Below are 24,657 nucleotides of genomic sequence, written 5' to 3' on the forward strand. Positions count from 1 at the left end.
TATATAAACAGATACGGAATATCTGAAATACGATACATTTATGATATGTTAAAGGTAAATTTAAATTTCGTTTCTTTAATTACATAATTACATAGAAATTTGATTTTCAAAAGATGATAATGAAAATATTCTAATCTTAATATCAAAAATTTCAATGATCAATCTCAAGCTGCAGTTGAACATTTTTTTAAAAATATAAATAAAAATCATAAAGAATAATCCTCGAGATACATTCATTTATTTTAAAAATAAAATTCGCAATCTGCAATGCACGGGCCAAGAAGAAAAAATAAAACGCATCTATATTTAGGTATAATTTCGAAAGTCACACAGCTACCAAAGTAATCACCTGGATCGTTACCAGACACAATACGTTACGTGAAGCGATTTAACGCGCGAGGATCGAACAAAGCCATTAGATTTCACAAGGAATATCGAGTCTTTGTCGCGTTGAAACCGGGCACAAAGGCCGCGAAAAAGGCTGAGGCGAGGTTGAAACGCGCCGGCCGATCGCTCGTCACCAAGGAATCAATTTTCCGAATGAATATCCGTCCCCTTTGTTCTCCTTTTCCCTTTTTTTTTTTATTCCTTCCTTCCACGCGCTCGATCCCATTCAGAAGCGTGAATCGCGTCGTTTAGGGAATTTCGTCGCGTTGGCGGCCATGACCACGCGTACAATGGCCCACTCGCAATCAACCACCTCCCCACGTATAGATCGAGTCTATTGTTGCCTTCGAAGACGCGTCGAAAAAGTGGCGCGACTAATTAACCGACCGAGCCGATCGACAAAACCTTGGAAAGTCGGGTGTTAAATCACGTAACAATTATTAAGGCGTCGAAACGAACACACGGTTTCCATGGTAGTTTCGTGTTACGAACGGTGGCATTGTTTTTTTTTTCCCCCTAGTGATTGAAATTTCTCCAAGGTGGGCGAGGTTCTATTGGATATTTGAGAATTTGTTATTTGAGACGATGAGAGGATGAAAGATGGATTATTTGAATGTTGGATAATGGAATGTAACATGTGTTAAATAAATATTTGTACGATCTTGGGATATCTAGTAATATTCTTATATCATAAAGAATTAATATCCATGAATTATTTGAAACGAAATAGTTTTCTTATTATTTATATTTTTTATGATTATTAATATTAAAATTCTTTTCATTCATTAAATTATTTAAATTTAGAAATTATTTTGAATTACGTTCTTCTTGAAATCATTAATATCGTATTATCTATAGAATCATAATCAGTTATATGTATTATTTTGTATAATACAAAATTAAAGTTGTACAGTTAAATGATATCATATAATTTTTATTTAATAATTTTAATTATCTACATAACTTTAGCATCAAGTTATTTGACTTTTGATATAATAATAAGTAGTTATAAATATATAAAAGAGAAGATTATATAATCGAAAATGTAAAGTAAATTTATTAATATTACGATTTAATATTTTTTTGAATAAGTTGTTTTGAAGAGTAATTTTTTTTTTTGATTTTGAAAGATTATTAAATGTAGATGTACTTATTTGCTTATTTATTCTGTATGCAGGTGTGTATACACAGGGAAAGATTATCAGTGTTTGCGAAAAAATGTAGACAAGGTGTGGTACCTGAAAGAGTACATTTACATGCTTTAGTGGTAAAGTGTAGAAATAATTTTAAAATACTTAATAATACTCTGTTAAAATACTTAAATTAAAAGATAAATATAATTCATTGTTATTATATATTGATATTAATTCTTTAATCAACAACAATTCTTCAATCAACAGATTAATTTCTTTATATGTTCACTATATGTAACTCAATCAAAATTTTCACAATTTATAAATATAAATTTACACAAATTAAAAATATATACAACATATATATACCTTGATATAAGTATCCTTTTATTTCAGATTAAATTTTTCATCCCTCTCTCTCGTAAAAGAATTTCCAATCCCAATCAATCGACAAATCTGCTGTTAATTTACTTTGATTCCAATTCATCAGAAAATTACTTAAAATCAAGAATTTGTGAAAATAAAATTTGCACAATAATACAAAAATTATTAATTAATCCACCGATGAAAACCCGCCAATAATTCACCTCCTCAACAGAATTCCATGCCCAAATCGAAAAACGGATCTCGAACATCTGCGCTCGTGCATTAGGAATCCAGTCGTGGACGTGTAATCTTACAGACCACGGTTAACGCTTCCCTGTCGCTTCTAATTCATGACTCGGGCGCGAGTCAGTCGAGCAGCACGGCCCACGATAAACCCGCTCGTTTCCTGCTCGGTTGTACGACGCTGGCCAGCCAGCGACAATGCCATGTAAGTCGAGCCAGCTCGTCGAATCGTCCCGCTGTGGACCCGGTTTAATTACCTGGTGATGCACGACTACCAGACGAACCATGTCGTAATTCGCCTTAACAGCCGTTGTTGTTTACGCAAAACTCGTGTGATCGACCTGCCCAGGATACCTGGAAACACGCTTTCTTCCGTCTAGAGAGTGTCGCCATTTCGATCCGCACCAGTTCGCCGTTATTTTACGCGGCCCTCTTGCGCCAGCAATCGGACCACTCTCGCGTCCGGGATAAGGCTGCGAGGGGCTGGTTTTATATTGTTTGTTCGGGCATGGAGCGCGATAATGGCATCTAGTTTTTTCGCCAGACGAGGGATATTTGCATTTTTGGGCGGAAACGTTACATTATGGTCTCAAACGTTCTTTTAGAGAAAGTAGAATTTTCTGCTTGGAATCGTGAATTTAGCAAAACGCTAAATACGTTTCAATTGCATTCAATTTGCGACAAAATATTCTTGCGAAGAGAATTATTTTAATTCTTTTTTTTTTTTAGAAAAAATAGAATGTTCCGTCATATATTTACAAATATATATTTTTTTAATGTAATGAATGTTACGTTTATTCAAACACTGTTTCAATTATTTCAATTAGACAAAATCCTCTTGTGACAGAAAATATTTTTATTTATTAGGAAATTGTTTTCATATTCTGTTAAAAATATCAAATAGTGAATACCAGTTTGTTCAAATAATTTCCAACGTTAGACAAGAGACAACAGTACATCGAAAATGTAAAATATTTAAACAAATCTGCTACCGTATATAATATAAATATGTAGCCATATTTAATCATAATTATATTCGTTTGGACAAAAACTTGTCTTTATCATTTAAAAAAATGAGTGATATAATATCGATTTTTATTTCACACTATCCTTTCGTAAAATTAAATGCTTTATAAAAAAAAAAAATAATATTTCAATATCTACTCGAATAATATACAAGCAAATAAATAAAACAAAACAACTACGATGATTTAGGTGGATGTATCGATGATTAAAGCGATGCGACTTACCCGAAAATAAAACTACGAGGACAGGGTTCAGGGTTGAAGGGATAGGGTAAAAACATCAAATAAGAAAAAAACCAAAGATTAATCTTATGATAGTATAGCTTTATTTTAGACTAGAACGGAAAAATAATATAATATTAATAATATAAAATAATAATTAATAATAATAATAATAATAATAATAAACTATATACACAAGAATAGTAGGGACCGACATACATATAAAATTGTTGTCTATATGTGTAAACTATACGCATTCGTGTTCATGTCATGTCGAGTATGCACAAGTGTTTCTGTTGTATTAAAGTATGTGCCTATGTAGATTCGTGCATAATGTGGATATGTGCGTTTGTGTGTATATATGTGCGCGTGTCGGCAAAGAAAAAAAGCGAGAAATTGAGCCACACCCTCGCTGGTTACAAAAACGATCTTTTGAACGCATATATATAACTTTTCCTGACATATATGCACAAATATACATTACCCTACCGTAAATAAAGCTCATTTGTCGCAAATTTTATGAAAATGCAATCTCAATACAATTATTTGTTTCATTAACTACTAACTAGTTCTCTATCTGTATCACATACTATTAAATTTTACGAAATTTTACTTGATACATTTTATCTTAACATTATTATTTTCTTTAAAAATAAGTTTTATTTAAAAAAGTTAAATAAGATTTGCTCACACTTAATCATAGCGTCTATTAACAACAATTTAACTTGTTCATGAATTTTCATTAACATTTTGTCTCAATTCCATATTTTATTTTACATCACAAAATGCAGAATACAAACTAAATGAATTCAAATTCAAAATAATAAAAAAAAACGCAATAACGTAATCCGAACGAATCACTTTTGATGTCGATATTATTAATTTTTTTTTCTTTTATCTAAATTCGACGTTGAGCACAAATTTTATAAAATATTTTCTGTAATGTTTAGAAATTTGTTTACGATTCTGTATAATGACACAGAACAAGGATCCCTAATGATAATTTAAAATTTAGATCCAACATAAATTTCACGTTTTTCACGTTTCAATGTTTCCAAATCAAATTGCGACATTTGAGAGTGAAAAATTTGTAAAATTGTAAAATAGAAAAATAAAAAAAAATTCAATAAACAAGAAAAAAAGAGTATATATCGGGTATCCAAGCTGCTCAAGGTCAGAATACAATCGAGTCGATCCGTTTGCGTGGGCAGACGAGAGTGTGACTATCACAAAACGATAAAAAAGAAAGAGAGACAATTTGGGATATAAAGAAGACTCATAAATAACTAACGCATAAAACAATAATAATAATTAATAATAATAATTAATAATAATAATAATAATAATAATTAGTAATAATAGTAGCCCTGATTAAAATCGATGTCGTCGTAAAAATGGCAAAATAGGATATTATCGCGCGTCGTTGTAAAAGAAAAAAGGAGTAAGGCAAACAAAATTGTGCGATATGGTGACAAAGAAACAGGTTCGACTGGATATTGACGCGTGTCTATGGATGTATGTGCAAGATGATGATTCAGAATGGATTTCGCCTATGGATCGAAGACGATAAAGAACGGGACGACACGAATTTAATTAATATAGAATAGAATTTAATTTATGAGATTTCTTTCTTTTCTTTTATCAACTAAGATTTTTTTAAAGAAATTTTTCGTTCAAAATAATGCTTGTATAAGAGCATTAATTAAAACTTGTAAAAAAAAACGAAGCTTTGTTGATTCAAAATTATATTTGAAAATACATAATCGTATGATAATTTTCAAATAATTTTCAATTTACAAAGCAAGGAAGCAATAATAAAAAAAATAAAGCTAGATAAACAAACAAGGTACATAAAAAATATTAGCAATTTCAATTCCAATATTCTCTTTTTCAATTCCAACTCTACGATAAATCGATCGATAAACTCTAATATTAAAGAATAAAAATATTGTGTCCGACGAAAACAAAAATTTAAACTCTTCAAGATATAAAACAACTTATAATAATTATTAACATCTTTCGAAGAACGAAAATTTTCAAAAAAAACGAAGAATCACGAATCAAACCTCTCAAACCTCTATTTCATTCCCTGAAATATGAAATCCATTCTGCACCACTATGCATTACAACCACGTGCATTGATGCATTAACGAAGTATGGATAAAACGCATATACGTCGTTCGTCACACAGAAAAAAAGAGAGAGAAAGAGGAACAATTCAAGAATCGTCTCTCTTGCGTTCGTTACAATTCGTGGAGGCCAGAATCGGGACCGTTCGAGATAAAGGGTCCCTATCCGGGCCTCGGATAACGGGTTAGGGTTTAGCGAAGTTGTATTTACAGTGAATGCTCGAGGGCGCAATAAGTAGGAGTGCACTGTAAGATTACACGGTGTTGGAATGGCTTCGCGGCTTGTGCATAATGACGACGACAACGACGACGACGACGACGACGACGATGACGACGACGACGACGACGATAAGTATGACGCAGTATGTCGAAAAACAAGGGACGAGACGAGAAAGGCGAAGATAAGGGAGGAAACGATATTTCGCTACGCTATGTAGGAATTAAAGGAAAAAGGCAATGTAATTCTCCGTTCTTTCTGGCTATACTATAATGAATCAAACGCTTCGAGCTTAATAAATCGAAATGGATAGTTAACTAAAAAGGATCCATTATAAAATATAATAATAATAATAATAATAATAATAATAATAATAAAGTTCCGTAAATAATTTGTAAATATAGTCTTTAACTGTACAGCAACTTATAATAATCAAAACGCAAAATGTGTAATATGTTTATTTTTTTTTCTTTTCTTCTCTTTTCGTTTCTCCTTTATCTATATTATCCGGCGGCGATGATCGATTAGATTAAAAATGTTATTAATGCTTGATATTTCTCACGCATCACGGGCCACACTTTTCTTTCCTACGTTGCTTCCTTTTTCTTTCCTTCTTTTTTCTCCTTTCTTTTTATGCAGCTCACTCTCGCACACGCACGCACATGCACACACACATACGCACACACACACACACTTGCATACGTTCGATCGTTTGCTCTTTTTTTTTTTCTTTTCTTAGTCACGTTCTCCCTTACGCTAGAGAATAGTCATCTGATAGGAACTTTCAGTATTGCCTAGCTCTGGATATATTATATTCGCACTATACATATAAAGATTACTCGAGAATTTTCAAAAGAATTTCTTCTCGTTTGTAAATCTTCGTAATCGACAGGCCCTCTAGAGTATCACACGGGCCAAAATTATACGGTATGCTTACGTATACACGCGAGTAAAAAAAAAAGGGACACGTGCACAACATACAAACGACGATGACTCGCGCGAGTTCGAAATTCAGATTCGTTGTTGCGACGATAATAAAAAGTGCGAAAAAGGAAAAAAAAACGAATAATAATCATTGCATCATTAATTTCCATCCGAAATATAAGAAACAGGCAGTATTGATAAAACAAATCGTATTATCTCGTACTATCGTTTAGTGTTCGATTTCGTTAGCGATATAAAAAATTTATAGTAACGCGAAGAAGATGATTCTCTCTAGATGGACAAAAAGAAAGAAAGGATCGTTAAGAATTTCGAACGAGACGCGAAGCCAAAACGATCGTTTACGAGTCTAAGAGGTCAGCCAGACACTCACCGGCCGTGGTGGTAGCCGTGCTTGCCGCTGCGGCGCCCGGGTGTTGCTGTTGCTGTGGCTGGAACATCGCCGTTGGATGGAGGAACAAGGATCCGTACATCATGTTTTCGTCCGATTGCTGCTGCTGTTGCTGCTGCTGTTGGTTGCCGACTACTGGCGAGCCACCGATCCCCGCTGCGCTCGTGTTGCCGCCAGGAACGATCGGCGCGCCGGGTGTTGGCGGCACGAGACTACCTTCCTCGACGGCGACACGCACCGATTCGATGTGTCGCCGCGAGAATACGTGTTCCTGAAGCGGCGATTTCGCCGAGTATCGGACCGAGCATAGCCTGCACTCGTCGGGCCCGGTCGGACCGCGATTCGGTTGGACGGCCGAGCCCTCGGCGGGTAGACCCGCGGCTAATCTCGCCTTCTTCTCCTTGGCGCGGGCATTCTGGAACCAAACCTGCCAATCCCCTCCGTTAGATCCATCCTTGGCGATCGAAAAGTGCGAGGAATTCGAGTTAAACACATTTGACGTGAAATTTTCGTTCGTTCGATTATCGTAAGAATTATCGTTTCGAAATTAACGAGGTTAAATATAAAGTCTGATCATGGAACGATCTTAAAATACGTACGTTTAACTAGAATTAGAAATTCCTCGCCGAAACAAATAAGAGATGCTCACCTGGACCACACGCTTGGGCAGACCGATTTCGCGCCCCAGCATCTCGCACTCGGCCATCGTAGGCGTCTTGTAGTCCGAGAATAGTGACTTCATCACCTTCACTTGGGTGGCGGACATCTGGGTTCGATATCTCTTGCCGCTCGATTGGCCTGTCCCACTGCTTGCGCCAGTGACCGGTGGACCTGGTGTGCTTCCAGTTCCCGCGGAAGCCGGACCCTGTCTCGAGCTTTGCGTGCTCGAGGCAGGGCTCGCGGGGCCACTCTCGTCGTCTAGGAATTCCGTAGTCTCGCTCATACTGTCGTCATCGCAGATACTTCTTTCGGAAAGATCGGTAAGCGGGCCGCAATCGCTACCGCCGCGGAAATGAGTGCCGTGTTGTTCATCGAGAAGATTGCCCAGCCCGCCGAGGTTCAGTTTCATAGGGCGGCTAAGATCGACAGGTTTGCTCAGATCCAGAGGAGATTCGCCGCTGTTGCTGCTTGTCTGATGATTCACCGTCTCTTGTTTCCCGTTGCTGGCGTGGGCCTGCAACTCGCTGATGTATCGTTTCATCGACTCCTCGTAGTACTTTTTCAATGATGCCTCCATGTCGGTGTTGAACGGTGGGAAGAGGGGAGGCATCATGTTGGGTGTGCTAGGGTTCGAGGGAGCGGACTCCATTGACAGCTCCTCGTCTGGGATATTGTCGATATTAACCTCGCCACGCGCCACCTGGTCGGCGTGTTTGCTGCTGAGATGCGATTCCAAGGCGGATTTCACCTTGAACAAGGCTGGACAGAAGGGGCAGCGCTTGTTGATCACCTGACTGTGCGCGCGGAATTGACCCTTTCGCTCGCGGGCGCGAGTATTTTGAAACCATACTTGCACCACGCGCTTCTTCAACCCAACCTCGCGAGCTATTGTCTCCAACATCTTTCTCGATGGATTAGATTCGATCTGGTACTTTTGATACAAATAGTCTAACTGTTCAGGCAGTATGGTTGTTCTCAGTCGTTTGTCTTTTGGCTGCTCGCTGTGCTCGGAATTCGATCGCGATTCGCCGCCTGTCGCCTCGTCGAAATCCTCGTATTTCCTCTTTCTATCCTGCATCATCGCTATCAACGGATGAGGAGCATCAGTTGCCACTCCTGTGGTAGCGTTCAACGCCTGCTGTTGCAGGATCCCAAAGGGTGAATCTGGTGGATAAGCGGGTGGGAAGAGGGACGGGTTCATGATATGTACCAACTGATGCTCGCGCCACAGTTCGAACCGTCCGAACATCAGATTGCATTTATCGCACTGAAAACTACCCTCCTTCGACTCAGTCTGCGATTGCTGTTGTTGTTGTTGTTGTTGCTGCTGTTGTTGCTGCTGTTGCTGCTGCTGCTGTGATTGCTGATGCGACTGTCCCATCGCCTGTTGCTGATGATGGGGCGGCGTAGCTGTGTTCAACGGTTGTTGCAACTGTTCCGCGAGGGCGGGCGCGCTCGTAGGATTGGTGGAGACTGCGTTAGCAGTGGTGGTGGTCGAGCTGCTGTTGCTGTCTTCAGAACTGAGAACCGCGGCTACTTGGGCCGCGGCCGCCTGCGCTTGGGCGCTCCTCTTCGCGTCCTCCTCCTTGAAGCAGTGCGTCTTCTGATGACGAATGAGCTCGTAGTATCTCTGAAACACCAGCAAACACTTCTTGCATTGGTAATTCAAGCCTGGGGTCCGCTGGAAGCGGCCCGAACCGTCGTCACCCTCGCGGCCCCCCGGTGTCACTGGCTCAGCAGCTGGCTGATTCTCGTACACCTTTCGGGCTTTCTGTCTAGCGTTTTGGAACCAAACCACGATCACACGCGGGCTCAATCCTAGAAGTTTGCTCAAATATTCCAGGTCGTCGTCCTTCGGGTACGCGTTGTTTTCGAAGAACTCTTGCAGCACTTTGATTTGATAATCAGTGAATCTTGTCCGATTCGCACGTTTCCCCGAACTTCCACCTGACGAACTGCTGCCGTTCGCGCTTCCACTGAACGAATAATCAGTCGGCCCACGGCCAGGGCTCAAAGATCTCTGAGGCGTCAGCGCCATCGCCGCGATTGGACTCGCCACCACGCTACTTGTCCCCGAATTAGGACTGGCGAAATTTTGGGGCGCCAGCTTCGGCGGTAGCATCGGGGCGCTTGGAGTGCTGGTGGCTGATGGCGCGTGCGTCGACACGTCGTGATGGATGCCAGAGAATACCGAGCTCATGCTCAGCGCCGGTGAGTGCGGCCTCGATTGTTGCCCGCCCGAACTTCCGGGCGAATGATGTTGTTGCTCCTCCTGATGCTGAGATTGTTGCTGAATATGACACTGCGGTTGTTCTTGAATTTCTTGTTTTATATCGGTTGGCTGGGACGTGTTGACTGACGTGGCCGTAGGTGGTGGAGTTGCTTGTTTGTTTGGGCTTTTGTCATCCGAGGAACTGCTCCCGGACACACTCGAATTCAACGGTGTGACCTTCGCCTCCCCCGTTTTTTCGTATTCCTCGAGATTCAGGGTCGTGCTAGGCGGATTGTTGAAGTTGTAAGGGCTGTCCTTGTTGCGCTGCCGTTCTTTGAACAACGTGTTCCTGAACCAGTGTTTGATCACTTTAGGCGGTAGACCACTTTGGGCAGCCATGTCTAGAATCTGCTCCTCGCCGGGGGAATTATTGATGTCGAAATGCGCCCGTAATATCTTTAGCTGTTCGTCGGTAATGCGTGTTCGCGCTCGTTTCTGCGAGGCAGCCGCGTTTGCCTGTAAGAAAAGGTCGCCTATGCTTTCTTTCTCGTTCGCAAATTCGAGGATAATTTACCAGGTTGGTTTATTCGCTTTGACAGGGTCTGGTTTTAATTTCATTTTTTTTTTTTTGCATTCCGATTCTTCGTAATGCCATTATCAGAGATTATGAATGATTGTATGAAAAGTGATAAAATGCGGATTTTTACATATTTGCAAAATGTATGTTTATCTGATAAATCATACTTTAATCTGAACGTTTATATCAAATGTATAAAATGCATGAAATGTATGAATGTTTTTTGCATAAAAATTCGCAGTCTAGTGATAATAAGATTAATATAAATGAATTATATTAATTATTTTATCGAATACTTTTATCTTCTCATTGACAATGAGAATCTTCAAACAGTTCACATTTCCTAATCATAAATCAAGTATTTTAGATCATTTTTTTAATAAAAAAAATGTATATTTTTATTTATTTTTTATTTGCAAAGTAAACAAATTTGACAGATATTCAAAACTAAATATTGAAACGAAAATACTAATTGAGGAAAAACCAAAATATTCTCAATAAAATATATAATAACAATATAATTAATAATGAATATAATATGAACTCAAGATAAGAATACAATGGATTATAAAATTACTCACGGCTGCTGCTTGTTGCTGCTGTAAAGCCAGATGTTGTTTGGCCAGGAGATCAGCTTGAGCATTGATAGGCGGATATCCGGTGGCTGTGCCATCATACGGTGGTGGTGGCAACATCATTGGCACCAATGGAGGTTGAAGATTCATAGCAGCCAAAGCAGGAACGTTCAATCCAAGCGGTAATCCCATCATACCCATCATCAATCCAGGATATTGTTGAAGCTGTTGTTGCAACTGAGATGCAGCCATGGCGTTCAGAGCAGCTTGCATTTCCGTCATTTGTTGTGCCAAAGTCAATTGAGCGTGCTGTTGCTGCTGTTGCTGTTGTTGCTGCTGCTGTTGATGCTGCTGCTGCTGCTGCTGTTGTTGCTGCTGCTGTTGCTGTTGATGTTGTTGAATGTGATGCTGAGTATTGGTTGGCAGCACAGTGGGTGTGGTGGAATCAGTGCTCGACACTGGAGTGTTGCTTAAAGCTGGAGTGGTCGCCGGTGTTGTAGAAGTAGCTTCTGGCGTCTTACTGATTCTATCCTTGTTCTCGATGATTTCCTCTTTTACCTTCTCTCGTTGCTCCTTGTCCGAACTAAGATCTTGCGGTTGCCCGGAGGCTGGTGTTGAACTTCTCGGTCCAGATGGTGTGGAAGAGGACGTAGCAACTGTGACTACCACACTCTTCTTTTCATATTCACACTTGAACTGTTGAGCATACTTCTCTAAGAATTCTCGAGGTACCAAATCGCGGTGCACCTCCTCGCAATGTGCCTTCAGCACCCAAACGCTGCTGAATTCCTTATTACAATGCTGGCAGGTGCTTCTGGTCAATTCCGGTATAACGTCATCGTCCGTGTGCTCCTCGGCTTCTTCCTCTCTCTCCCGAGCAGCTTGAGCGGCGAGAGCTTGTTTCTGTTGCTCCTGCTTCTGCTGTTCCTGTTGGGCCTGAAGCGCGGCTGCCGCCTCCTCTTCCTTACGCTGACGCCTTTGATGATTCTCGTTGAACTGCATCACTAGATCGAAACCAAAGCTCTCCAAAAGATGTTTGTACATTTGTGATGTCTTGTGACGGGGCTGAGAGAGGATGTCCTGGGCGGTTTGCGTGGAGTGTTGTGCACTCTGCTGCATGTGCTGCTGAGGTCCTGGCGTTGTGGAGGTTGGAGGCGGTGTTTTCGCTGGCGCGGATGAAGCGAGCTGTTGCGAAGCCGCCAATTGTTGAAACAATGCCAAAGGATTACTGAAGATGCAATACAATTGTTGATGGGTGGCAAGTTGCTCTTGGTTCACGAAGAGAGCGCTGCAGCGAGGACAGGACAGCATTGCGCCGCTATTCCCGGAAGTACTGGTGTTGACAGGTGGACTATTAGGGCTGCTAGGTGGAGGCTGTTCGATCAGGGGACGCGCGAGGTCGAGTTGGCCGCTTGCAGCGAGATCTGGTAATTTACTGGCCCTGGTCTGATGGAGCACGCTCCTCATGTGAATGTCCAAAGTGCTACCTTGGGAATAAGCTACCTTGCATATGTTACATTTGTAGGGTTTTTTGTCCTGATCTTGCTGAGAATCTGGCGATTCTGTCGGACTGGCAGGTGGAACCACGGAGATCAACGTATTGTTGTTACCCTGCTCTTGCATGGCTCTCTTCAATTTGTGCAGATGGCTCACGCTATTGTAATGGACGAGAAGAATATTTTTCTGAGTGAAACTTTCTTTGCAAACATCGCACTTGTACGGTCTATTCGGATCCAGATACTTCTCCATAGGGTAAGACATTTTCTCCCCTTTGCGATGCAGCAACGTTTTATTGTGACCTGTCAAATAGCTCTGCCTTGTGAACGCGACTTTGCAACGATGACATTTGAATTTCCTCCCTGGATCATGATAAGAATCCTCAGCTACCGGTTGGCTGTTCAGATAATCCTCCAGGAGGCGTTGCTCCTTGTGCAACGGCGACGAGTCGCTCGCGTCACTCTCTTCTTCTTCCGCCTTGCTAGCATCGTCCTCGACGTTCTGCTCACCGACGAGGCTGCCCTGCCTGCGCAGTGCCTCCTCCGTGAGCGCCTGAAGAAGCGGATGGGCGTGCAACAAACTCTGCTTGTATTGGGCCAATTCGTCCTCGTGGAGATCCGCATGGGCGGATTCGAGGTGTCTTTGGAGCGCCTGAACCGACCGAAACGATCTTCCACAGAGGGCGCACTTGGTCGCGTCTCTGATGGCGTGATACTGCGAGTGTTGTTGCAACTTCTCCAGTGTTTTGAACGCGAGACTGCACTGGCCGCATCGATACTTATATACATGTTTCTCGCTGACAGCGAGTGTGGGCGTAGTGGCAGGATGGATCTCCCTGTGGTGTTGTTGCAGCTCCTCCAAGGAGCGGCAAACACGGCCGCAAACGGTGCATCTCGTGATCTCCTCGATCTCCTCGTTGGCTCCGCGCTCGCTCAAATCCTCCTCTTGCGGCTGCTTGATGGTGGTGGTCGGTGAGGACGGCATTGCCACGGCCGGCGTCGAGGTGTTCCGCGGATTGTTGTTCAGCCAATGGCTCTGGTCAACCAGCAGCAGAAGACGTTGTAAACCGTCCGCGTTCACCGAGTGTATTTGCATCACGTGTTTCTCGAGCGCGGAACGCTCTTTGAACCCGTCCTGGCACAACGGGCACAACAATTCCGGAGGCGGCTCCTCCTTTACAGTCTCTGCTTTGTCCTCGGCGTCCTGGACATGAGCAACTTGCAAATGCTGCCTCAATTCCTCGCGCGACGTTGGCTGATAAGTGCAATACGGGCAGGTGACTTCCTCGTGATCGTTCTCCGGCTCTTGTTCAGCCTCCTGATCGTTATCCGGCTCCTGCTTCACCTCGCTGCCGCAGTCGCTACCTTCCTCTCGTCGGTCTGGAAAAGAAAACGGTAATCGGGATTCGCATGGTAATTGAGGCGAGAGATCAACGGGCGATGCGTTTTGAAGCGCGTTGTTCTATGCAAGCGAGGAGGAGAATTAAATGAAGGGAAAATGGCACGAGTGACGTGAATTGAAAATTTATGTATGGTACTTCTGAATGTCGAAATAATTTATAAAGATGCAAGAATGTGTCAAAATATTTTTACTTTTATTCAACTTGTACCATTGTGATGCTATAAAGATGCAAAGTATGAAGAATGCGCACAATATATCAAAATATATTATTATATATTATATTCAAAGTAAAGTATTCATTGTAACACTGAATTGTTTAAATAAATTTTTATTTGAATCTTTTTGTTTAATTATATTCGTAAAAGTTGAGATAAATTTGCATGAAATTTGCATATTTCAGATTTTTTTATATATGATGATTTAATTTAACAAGATATATTAATTGTAAAATTATAAGAATAAATATATATTTAATTTATTCGTATGACTTGCGATCGCCGATCAATCAAAATATCTTGAAAAAAATATGGCCTACGCATTCGTATTCATACAAGCGCAACGTTGGCTTATAATTTTTCCCGATTCGCATTTCTAAGTTCTTTAACCTTAATTTTAAGGGGCGTTTTAAAAGCATCGAAATTTCCGCACGGTGAAAACCGGAAATCACTATGGGAACACACCGTGCAATTGGGCCGCATTAACGTTAACAGTTTTTGATTCGTGCAACATAAATTCTTGTGCCTTAATACCACCGATTACTATCTGCCGATAACGCGAACGTGTAATTCCCCTTTCTATTAAGACGCCGATAAATCGTCGATCGACATCAAAAATCTTAACAGCCGAAAAAAGAACCATTAATCTTGCAGCTGCATGTGAACAGAGGTATAAGTCGATAATGTTGTGAGAGAAAGTAAATTATGTGTAACGGCAGCGAAAGCATTTCGTCCCGTGACGCCGATTCTCTTGTTTCGGTGTTACGTTTCTTCTTTTCGTTTTTCTCTTAAGTTCGATGCAGATCCTTGCACGAGCGATGCATGCTTTTTACTTTTTTATTACGGATAAGTAAATTACGAACAGATTTTATTGGCGATTACACAGCTAATTGAAATTTATCGTTGGTATCAATTATCGATATTGCAATCTTAAATTGAAAAATATTGGAAGTTAAATTAAACATTGTTTTAAAGCATGTATTTTTGTTTTTCCTTCTATAAAGTTTTAAATTTTCAATTCTAACGAATTTTTAGAGCTAAAAAAATCTGGGGAATTTCGTGTTGTTTAGATTGTTTTTAAATCGATCATTCTGAGTGAAAAGATATTTTTAATAACTGTTTAATATTCTTTTGTTAAATCGTGTTTAATAATACTTGTTATTATAACGTTTTTATTAATAATTCTGTTGAAATATTGTATATAAATAAATTATAAAAATAAAAATCAATAGAAACTAAATAATATGTAATAAATTAAAAAGTAAATAAATTAGAAACAAATTATATTATATTTTCTGAACACTTAGTAATATTTTAGTAATATTTTTAAAAATTTGTATGCACGTATGTATATATTAAGAAAAATATATTACAAATTATTAAACATCGAATAAAAATATTAAAACCATTGGATGAGAAAACGTCAAAATGAAAATAGTATCCGTGATTCTAGTATTAAAGAACCTGTTAAAAATAAATGTTATTTGCTTCAATTATGGACTATAAAAACAAGTTTAACTTCCTTCGTCACATTACAATTTATCACACAAAATTATACGATCTTATAGTGTTTATTATAACACAACAGATATAATATGAAAAATGTTCAACTATCCATCCTAGTTCCCTCACTTCATAAAATTGATAAATAAGAAAATTACAACATTTTAATTTTAATGCTCTACGACAAAAAAGAAATATTCAAAGTTTTCGCACTCATTGAATTTATGTTTATATAAAAAATTTATTTAACAAAAGTTTTAACGATTGAAATGTTATCTTATTCTATTTCAAGATAATTCAGTACATCTACAGTGAATTAAATCTATAATTTTTGTTAAATTAAATAATAATAGAGTAGTTTTATGATATTTATATCATACTCTTTTTGTGTGAAATAATACTAAAATCTTTATAATTTTTATAATCTTTATAACCTAAATAATTTAAAATTTTCTACATGGTAGTATTTTTTCATTCTTTGAGATATATTGAAATATAAATAAAGTTGAAAAACTTTATTATACATCTTTTAAGAATTTAAAATCGATTAAAAAAGATAAAAATTTCAATTTTCAAATATACCTGAACGAATAATATTAATAACAAAATATGAGAGATAAATCATTAGAGAAAATAGTAATCACAATTGATTTCTCTAATATTAATCCATCTACGAAGAGAATGGAATTAAATAAATGATAAATTAAATAGTAATATTGATTTTTATAAAATTCACCTTCGAGAATTTCAAACACGAAAAAAAAAGAAAAAAGAAGAAATTTCGACTCGACCGACATTTTCTCGCACACCTCTAGCAAATTATCAGGGGATGGGACGATGATGGTTGTGTGCAGACGTCGCAGATGCTTCCTTGTCCGTAACAATACCACTTGAAATTACAGATTGCCGATGCATGGAAATTATCGACGGGGTCGTTTTCGACTGGGAGGGAAAAACGCGTGGCTTGCGGAGAAAGCAAGACGCGAAAATAAAGGGAGGACCGCCTATTCGCGTGGTCTCCGCCATTGTCCAAAACCGCATTTACGTCGAACAGGCGTCAGTTGCGACGATGCAACGCGTGCTACTGGTTTCATACACATCGGTGAAGCCCTTTCGGATGATTTCGTTCGTCTCCCTTTGGGACGAATGAATGTTTGAAAATTCGGATGATCGTTGGATATGGAAAAATGTAATGTGATTAGCTCAGAAAATAGTTGGTTTTTTTCTAATATGGTAATCGCCTGATTGTGGAAATATGTTTCATTTTCATATAATTTAGAGATTTTAGTTATAATATTACATAAGTGTATATTATATCAGTATATTATATCTTATCATTGTGAAGTCATATTATTTAATTATAAGTTTGAGAATTGCTTAGCTTTATATCCCTCAAAATGGTAACCTTGTTTCCTATTTGGAAATATATATCAAAAATTTTATAGTTTCTTTGAATGAACGAAAATAAAATAAGAAAGAATATTAGTTAAAAAGTTATAAAAATAATAAATTATTTGTAAATAAGATAATAAAAAATTTGGATATTGGATATTAATAATTAAAAGAAAATAGATACTTTTAAGTTCTTATCATTATATAACAATTTTTTTTATCGTTCAATTTATATTTCTATAATAATTCAAAAAATAAATAATAACTTGATTTTGTATAATTTTAGATATATACGAAATTTATTCATTATCATATAAAAATTTTCTAATTTTTCAAAATATTAATTATATGACGTCTTCATCCCCAAGTATTCCAATTGTGAATAACTTTGAATATATGACAACAACAAAATGGAAAAGTCTAATTTCGCTCTGTCCCTTCTCGAATAACACATTGTATCGTTCTCGTACATTTATATAAATACAGGCCCTCGATATACGTAATAACACTCGGCATTGTGCGTGTCATGGCACACGCCATCGCCATCTGCCATACGAAATTACCGCCATTGCACGCTAATTACGCGATAATCGATGAAAATATTGAATTTATTAATAAAGATGTCGAGTGAATCTTTCTTTGAAAACGATTTGACAGATATGAATTTTTATCTACATACACTTCTTTTTTCTAAAAAAAATATAATTCGATATATACCCGTAATTAATGGTTATTTTCATTTTCTTCTTCTTTTTTAATGAATTAATCGTATTTAAATATTCTCATTATTTCCTTCGTTTTTCTCTTTCGTTAATAAATCAATCATGATTGACATAAAAAAAATAACATTAAGAAATATATTACGTGAGTCATTATTATGCTTAAAGGTAACTAAATAAAAATGGAAAATGATCGTGTGTAAAATATAAATAGATATATAATGAACGAATAAATTAGATAAAAACTAGATCTTGAATTGTATAGAATAATATTTGTTCAAATTATAGCAATTGTAGAAAAAGCAATTGTCCTTATATTTTTATATTACAATAATAACTACATAATAATAGCACAATATTATTAAATATAATAAAATATAATGATTTTATTTTTTCTCTGTTACAATACATATAAATATATACTTTTTATATGATAATTTATATTAAATGCTTTTATGCAAAGATCTGCATCTTTAAAATTTTTAGAACTAGGAGATCTTTTTAAATATAAATATGTGATTACGTTTGATAATATTCTCTTTTTTAACGGTTGTTAACACCGAATCATCTACGCGATTTTAATCATATACATAGAGATTCAAAAATTTAAATTAAATATGCACATTTAAAATTATACACGTATTATTCAATTCATAATTTGCATCACTTTATAATCGAAATAAAGAAAAGAAATAATTATATCAAATTTCTTAAAAAAAAAATTTAACAATCAAAGATTGGATATAAAAGAAGAAAATACCATAATCAAAAGTTTGTTGATTTCATATAATCTTTTATCAATAAATAAAATTTTGATAATCGAAAAGTTCATTCAGAATTAGGAGAATTAGATTTCGAAACGTAATAGTTTTAAATTAGTTAGAAATTAAAAGAATAATTAATTAATTACTCACTCGAGTTTAAAAAATTCGAGAAATTTTCTAAAAATTTTAATTCGTCAATAAAATAAGTAAAATAAATATTCTTTAAAAAAATATTCTAAGAAAACAAAGAAAAATAAGAATTTTGGAAATAGCATTACTGGATACAAAAAGGGCATGAGCGTCCTTCTCGACAATTTCGCAAAAATCGCAAGAGTTCAAAAAATGTTTAATTTGATTTTCCTGAATCTAAAAATTAATTCTCTCTTCTCCCCACTTGCATCAAAAACTTTAATCTTCTTCCCTACATTCAGTCTTCAAACTCTACTTATCCGATACTTTATCTCGAAAAGCATCCACTCACCATTGTTGGCACTGGTAGCATTCGGTGTGGTCGGCGCGGTGGGACTGGGCTGTTGAGCAGGTGGTGCGTCGGGGTCGCTCATAACCTGAAAAACGTCACCGATATCGGTGTGCGGTGTTTCGTTCCCCTGTATACCGCTCCGCCGATGAAGTTGATGCAACTGTTCCATCTGAAGGTGTCTCAGTGAACGAACATGCTGCAGCAACGGCAATCTGTGTCTCGCGCTGAACCCGCACAAAGCGCAATGATACAACTTGGCCTGGGATGGGATATTCGCGCTTGCCTCGAGCAAGTGGCGAAGAAGCAGAGACGCAGCCTCATGCCTCGGCGAGGCTGCGTGCAGCGCCAATTTGTGCGCACTGTTCGTGTAATAGTCGCACGCGTGACAACGTAATTGCGCGGCGCTAGTGGGCGAGGCCAAATACTTCAACTTCCATTCGTTTCGTAGCCCGCCCTCCTTCACATGGTTCACGTGTTGCAGACGTTGGAGGTGCTTATCCGTTTTACAGTGTAATTGGAAATTCGCCTTCAGGTTGGTTTTATAGGAACAAAGTTTGCAGACGAAATGGCCAGCGACCAGAGCGAGGATTTCGCCCTCTCGCGTCCTCGTCCGGTCAACGGCCAAATGGTGGCCGAGAGCCTCCAACGAATCGGTGGCAAAATTGTTGCAAACGCAGCAGTGATAGAGATGAGAGGGGTCAGGATCCGCTGGTTCAGGCGGTGGGTCCATACTGTCGGGTGATAGACCGTCACCACCGAGGTTGCCCATAGCGCCCATGCTCGCCATGCCGCCCATAATCTCTGGTGGTAGCTGCGGTGGTAACTGGCCACCGGTCATCATCTGGATCAACAGAGCTTGATTGTAAGCCATGTCCGCGAGAGCAGCCTCCGCGTGTTGGGGCTTGTCCAAACCACCGAGATGAAGCAGCTGCTCGAGTTGTTGTTGGTGTTGCTGTTGCGCTTGTTGATGATGGTGCTGGGCCTGCTGATGATGGGATTGGAGCGCGGACAGGGTCTGCATGTGCTTCACGTTTTGCTGGAGGACCAGCATATTGTGCGTATGCTTCTCGCTAGTCATGTGTATCCTGAGATTACGCGCGACGTTCGTTTCGTAGTTGCACACGTCGCAGCGAAACGTTGGTTTAGGTTTCCCTTGATTTCCGGCCTGGCCGGTTATGTGCGGACTATGGTTCTGTTGATGATGGGGACTTCTCGTTGGCATTGGCGCGTCCTGCGAGGACGATGGATTGCTCGCAGTTGAACCGCCACCTCCACCTTGCTGAAGTTCTTGCATGTTGTTCAAGTGTTTGTCGCTCTGCATGTGAATACTGAGATTACCCTTTGTCGTGGTGGAATAGTTGCACACTTCGCATCTGTAAGGCTTATATCCGCAAGTGTAAGTCTCGCCACGAGCTAACCTCGGATGAGGTTGTCCGGCGATACAGTAGATGCAGGAGGTCTCGCTCTCCGGATGCTTCTCCTTCATGTGTATCTCCAGAGTCTCTTGATACTTGTAATGCCAATTGCATTTCGGACACTTGAGAGTTTTGCACGAGTTCCTACTGTGGATGCCGGCCAGAGGTCCACCTGGGCCAGCCAGTCTACTACTGGCCAAGATCAATTCGCATTTCGGGCATTCGACTCCGCTCGGTCTCCCTTGCATGTGTTCAGGACAGACGCCTATAGTTGTGCCAGTGAGGAAATTCGGTGGCTGCTGGGTCAACGCGGCGTACGAAGACGGCGAGCCCTTGGTCGATGAACTACTAGGTGGCGGTGGTGACGTATAATGCATGCCGGAAGCGTCTGGCGCTTTGGCCCAGGAAGCGGCGCTGACCTGACCACCTGCCCACTGGTGTTGCTGCGGTTGTTGATGATTGTACGCGAGAGGATGATTTGAGTGGGAAGTGGGAGTGGTGGGTGTGCTCGGCGATGGCCTCTGCGGTTGTTGCTGCTGCTGCTGTTGCTGAGGACTGCTCGGTACTCCTGGAGTGCTGGCAGGCGTGCTGGTTGTGGTCGGCGTTTCGTGATCCGTGGATTCGGTGCGCTGTTGTTGTTGCTGGTTTTGCATCTGCGCGGCCGATGGTTGCGGACAAGTGGAACTTGTCACAGGTTCGAGAAAACTGACCAACGGTTGCTTTCCCCTGCCCACCGCCTGTATGATAGCCGACGCGGTCGAATGCGAGAGTATCTGTCGCTCGTCTTCCATCAAGGTAAGCTGGTGTTCGCCCTGGGCGTGCGCCACGAAACTCTTCGCGTAACCGAAGCTCAGCTTGCATATAAAACACATCAGGATAGGTTTGACGGGTACCGAGGCGGCGGGAGGTGGTGGTGCCGCCGGAGGCGGAGGCGGCTGTTTGCTACCCTCCGCGCTTCTGTAACTTATTACTCGATAACTGTGCATCACAGGGAGATCAGCATTATGTTGTTGCGCGGCCGAGCGTTGTTGCTGCTGTTGTTGCTGCTGTTGATACGCTTGGTGCGCGTATAATCTCGACACGTAATACGCGCTCGCGATCTGAGGAAATACAAGAGAATGAGGGACCGAGACTCCGCGGCCGTCCACGATGCAACCGTCTGGCAACGAGTCGTCCTCGCTCAGTTCGCTCTCTCCCTCGATGATGTACGCCGAACCATCCGGATTGTACACGATCTTCCCGTCAAATTTTTCCACGTCGCCACCTGTTGGGCTGGGACTAGGGCTTGGACCTTGTTGCTCCTGTTGTTGCTGTTGCTGGCCCTGCGACTGCATGGTCATGGTGGTGGTGGTGGTGGTGGTTGTGGTATCCGCGATCGGTGTGGGCGTTGGTATGGCATCGCGGGTGCAGGGTTCCGTGCCCGAGGGTGGACTGGCCGTCCGGGGGTGGTGGGGCTGATGTAACGCAGCCCCTGCTGCCGGGGGGGACCCGCCCCCTCGACCCCCCTCCTCCTCCGGGCTCATCTCTTGCTTTTGCTGCGTGTACGTGGAATTTTGGAAGGGACCGCCGTGTTGCTGCTGTCTCTGCTGCTGCTGCTGTTGCTGGTGCTGTTGATGGGCCGCCACCAGCTGTTGGTAGAGCTGATGTTGCCCGATCGCGGTCGACGTGTGCTGCTGGAGATGCGAGGGAGGAATGTTGTGGTGCTGAAGGTGGTACTGGGGGGGATGAGGCTCACTGGAGGGCATCACCCCAAACGTGAGGCGGGCGCCAGCCTCACATCACCTACGGCGCCTGCGCCTACACTCTCTCGACTTCCTCTTCTTCTTTTTCTTCTACAACACTTTCCGCTCTCCACTCTCTTCGCTCGCTCTCTCTCCGTCCTAGTCTCTTCTCCACCGTTCACAGACGTTTTGCTAGCTACCCCGACACAACCCCAGGTCGTACCTGTAACAGAAGTCGGAATTTTATTTTTTTGGAAAATTATCGTCAAGTTCGTTCGATTCAAAAATCGTAAGAGATTTCTGGGGGAAAAATTCTAGAATACCTCTCACAAGAATTCTTCTTCATCTCACGAATCTGTTAGATTTAATTCTCGCGGTTCCAAGTTCGGATTCTAAATCGGATCTTCTAATCGGAAGAAGAATCTGGTACGCTAGCTCGGGAAAGAATGATTTCGCGAGGGGCATTATTGAGATGGCCTATAATCGGTTAATCCGGGCAAACAGAGGCCGTTTAGAGGACAGTGTAAAGATAGCGAAATACGTGGAAAATGTCGGCAAGCTGCGTGTACAGAGGATCAAACTGACGAAGGCGGCGGATCGGTACACAAAGGCAAAGGAAGCTCGCGACACAAGGCACTCTGTGTTACCTGGAACCCTAACCGTAGGATCCAGCTGTGTTTGCAACTGTTCGGCCAAGCTTATCTATCGATTGGATATTGACGTCTCTCATCGACCCTCGTGCACACGTAACAACAGATTCATAACGGAAAGAAGTCGTTTCGTGAATGGCTACTCTTGTACACTCTGCTCTGATTAAAGAATATCTCTATTTTAGCCTGTTCTAGATACTCCCCTTTTTTCTGACACAAACTATTCGACGAAATATCTAGGCAAACACGGAAATACACGTCTATAAAATGGCACACAAGCTTGTACTGTTCCATTTCGAATTTTGAGGACACCATGTTCGTTGAATGTTTTATATTACTACTTCGAATTTAAGATACTCGCTCTCCTTTAATTTACGCTTGAAAAATTCTCGTTATTGAGCGTACGTAACAATCACTCAACATAAAAACCACAAGTTTCTATCACATCTGTACAATCTATACAAAAATATAATATTACAAATGTATCGATACGAGAAGAAAAGAACTGTCTTTGATCGATCTCATATGTGGATCACCGTGAGATATCGCCTTCGGAAGTACCCTCGACCACACACACGCATATCACGCAAACTCTACGTGGATTACGCGTGCGAATTCCTCGCGGCAACGAGGATGTGTCTAATCATCCAGTCCCAATTACGCGAAATCGCGGCCTCGGTTCAAAAGACGGCCGCCAAGTATTCGCGGAATCTAACGGATCAAAGAACGGAGAGGAAAGGAAGGGGGGAAGCCGTGCGCGGATTTATGCGCTCGCGGCATCTCCGCGTGTGGGGGTGGTAGCACGGCGTGACTAGGAGCCGAGGATCTCTGAACGCTAACCTAGAGGAATTCTTTTTCCTCTCTCGGCGATCAGAGAGGTCTCCTTTCTTGCAAACGTGCCGCTGGACATCATCGTGATACACAGATGCATTATGCGCCTCCCCTCTGCCTCTCTCTCTCTCTTTCTCGACTCGTTGTTCGTGCTGCTCGTCCACCTTTCCCTCCTATCACCGCGGTTATAATTCCACGGTGCAAACTCCATAATCCAGTGACCGTGGGCATCTCGTGCCGGTTTTCTAATGCGTGAGCACCGGGCACCCGATCATTTCCTCGGATTATCGTCGATCGATCGCAAATCGATGGTGGCCAACAACGTTTTGTCGAGTTTTCCCGCGCGCCCAAACGCTCCTTTGATTCCCTCCTTCGAGAGATCGATTATATCTTCGTTCGATGCTCAATTTACGTGTTTACGCGGAAAGTGATTCGAACACGCCGATGGGATTTCGCTGTTTATCGGGTGGGAACGTGCGTTTCCGCGAACACACGAGGGATAATGGGGATACCGGTTACATATTTATCAATTGGTTTGTTGGTTTGATAGATAGTTTTTATCGTATATCAATGTTGGGTATTTTGTTCTATTTTATTTAGAGGAGAGAGGGTGAAAATACGTTTCATTTGGAAAGGGATTAAGAAATGAGATGTAATTGAAATTTATATCGAATATATATTCGTTGTTTTTAATGAATGGATACGTTTTAATGAGACAATTAAAAAATAATAATCTCAATTATGCATATTAGTTTGTTGAGTATTGAAGTTGAATATTTTTTTTTAAAGTTGCAATAAAGCAGACGATTAAAATAATAATCTTTGCGAGTTATGTCTTTATCATTTGGTTTATTGCTCGATTGATTTATCGATCGTTCTCGATGTTAAAAATTTCAATTGAATATTGAAAATTAGATGTTCTTTTGATGAATTGAAATAGGATTAAATATTAAAGTTTAATATTCTAATACTTTTAATTATAAATACTT

At 40.5% G+C, this 24,657-nt stretch overlaps 1 protein-coding gene across 15 annotated transcripts in view; it reads right to left on the minus strand.

Moving 5' to 3' along the window:
- The window catches only part of LOC108000131 (zinc finger homeobox protein 4), a 420,790-nt gene that overhangs the window by 132,727 nt on the left and 263,406 nt on the right, over positions 1-24,657 (minus strand). For 13 of the 15 annotated variants that reach the window (XM_062081638.1, XM_062081639.1, XM_062081645.1 and 10 more), the window contains 4 exons: positions 19,052-22,410; positions 11,086-13,955; positions 7,705-10,443; positions 7,038-7,482 (listed from right to left, as the gene is read on the minus strand). In XM_062081638.1, coding sequence (XP_061937622.1) covers positions 7,038-7,482; positions 7,705-10,443; positions 11,086-13,955; positions 19,052-22,211 — 9,214 coding nt within the window. In that variant the 5' untranslated portion in view covers positions 22,212-22,410. Of the gene's footprint in view, positions 1-7,037; positions 7,483-7,704; positions 10,444-11,085; positions 13,956-19,051; positions 22,411-22,510; positions 22,947-24,657 lie in introns of those variants that run through there. The other 2 variants (XM_062081647.1, XM_062081648.1) reach the window with 2 other exon arrangements.

This window comes from Apis cerana, linkage group LG11 (genome assembly GCF_029169275.1).
Source record: "Apis cerana isolate GH-2021 linkage group LG11, AcerK_1.0, whole genome shotgun sequence".
Taxonomy (NCBI): Eukaryota; Metazoa; Arthropoda; class Insecta; order Hymenoptera; family Apidae; genus Apis; species Apis cerana.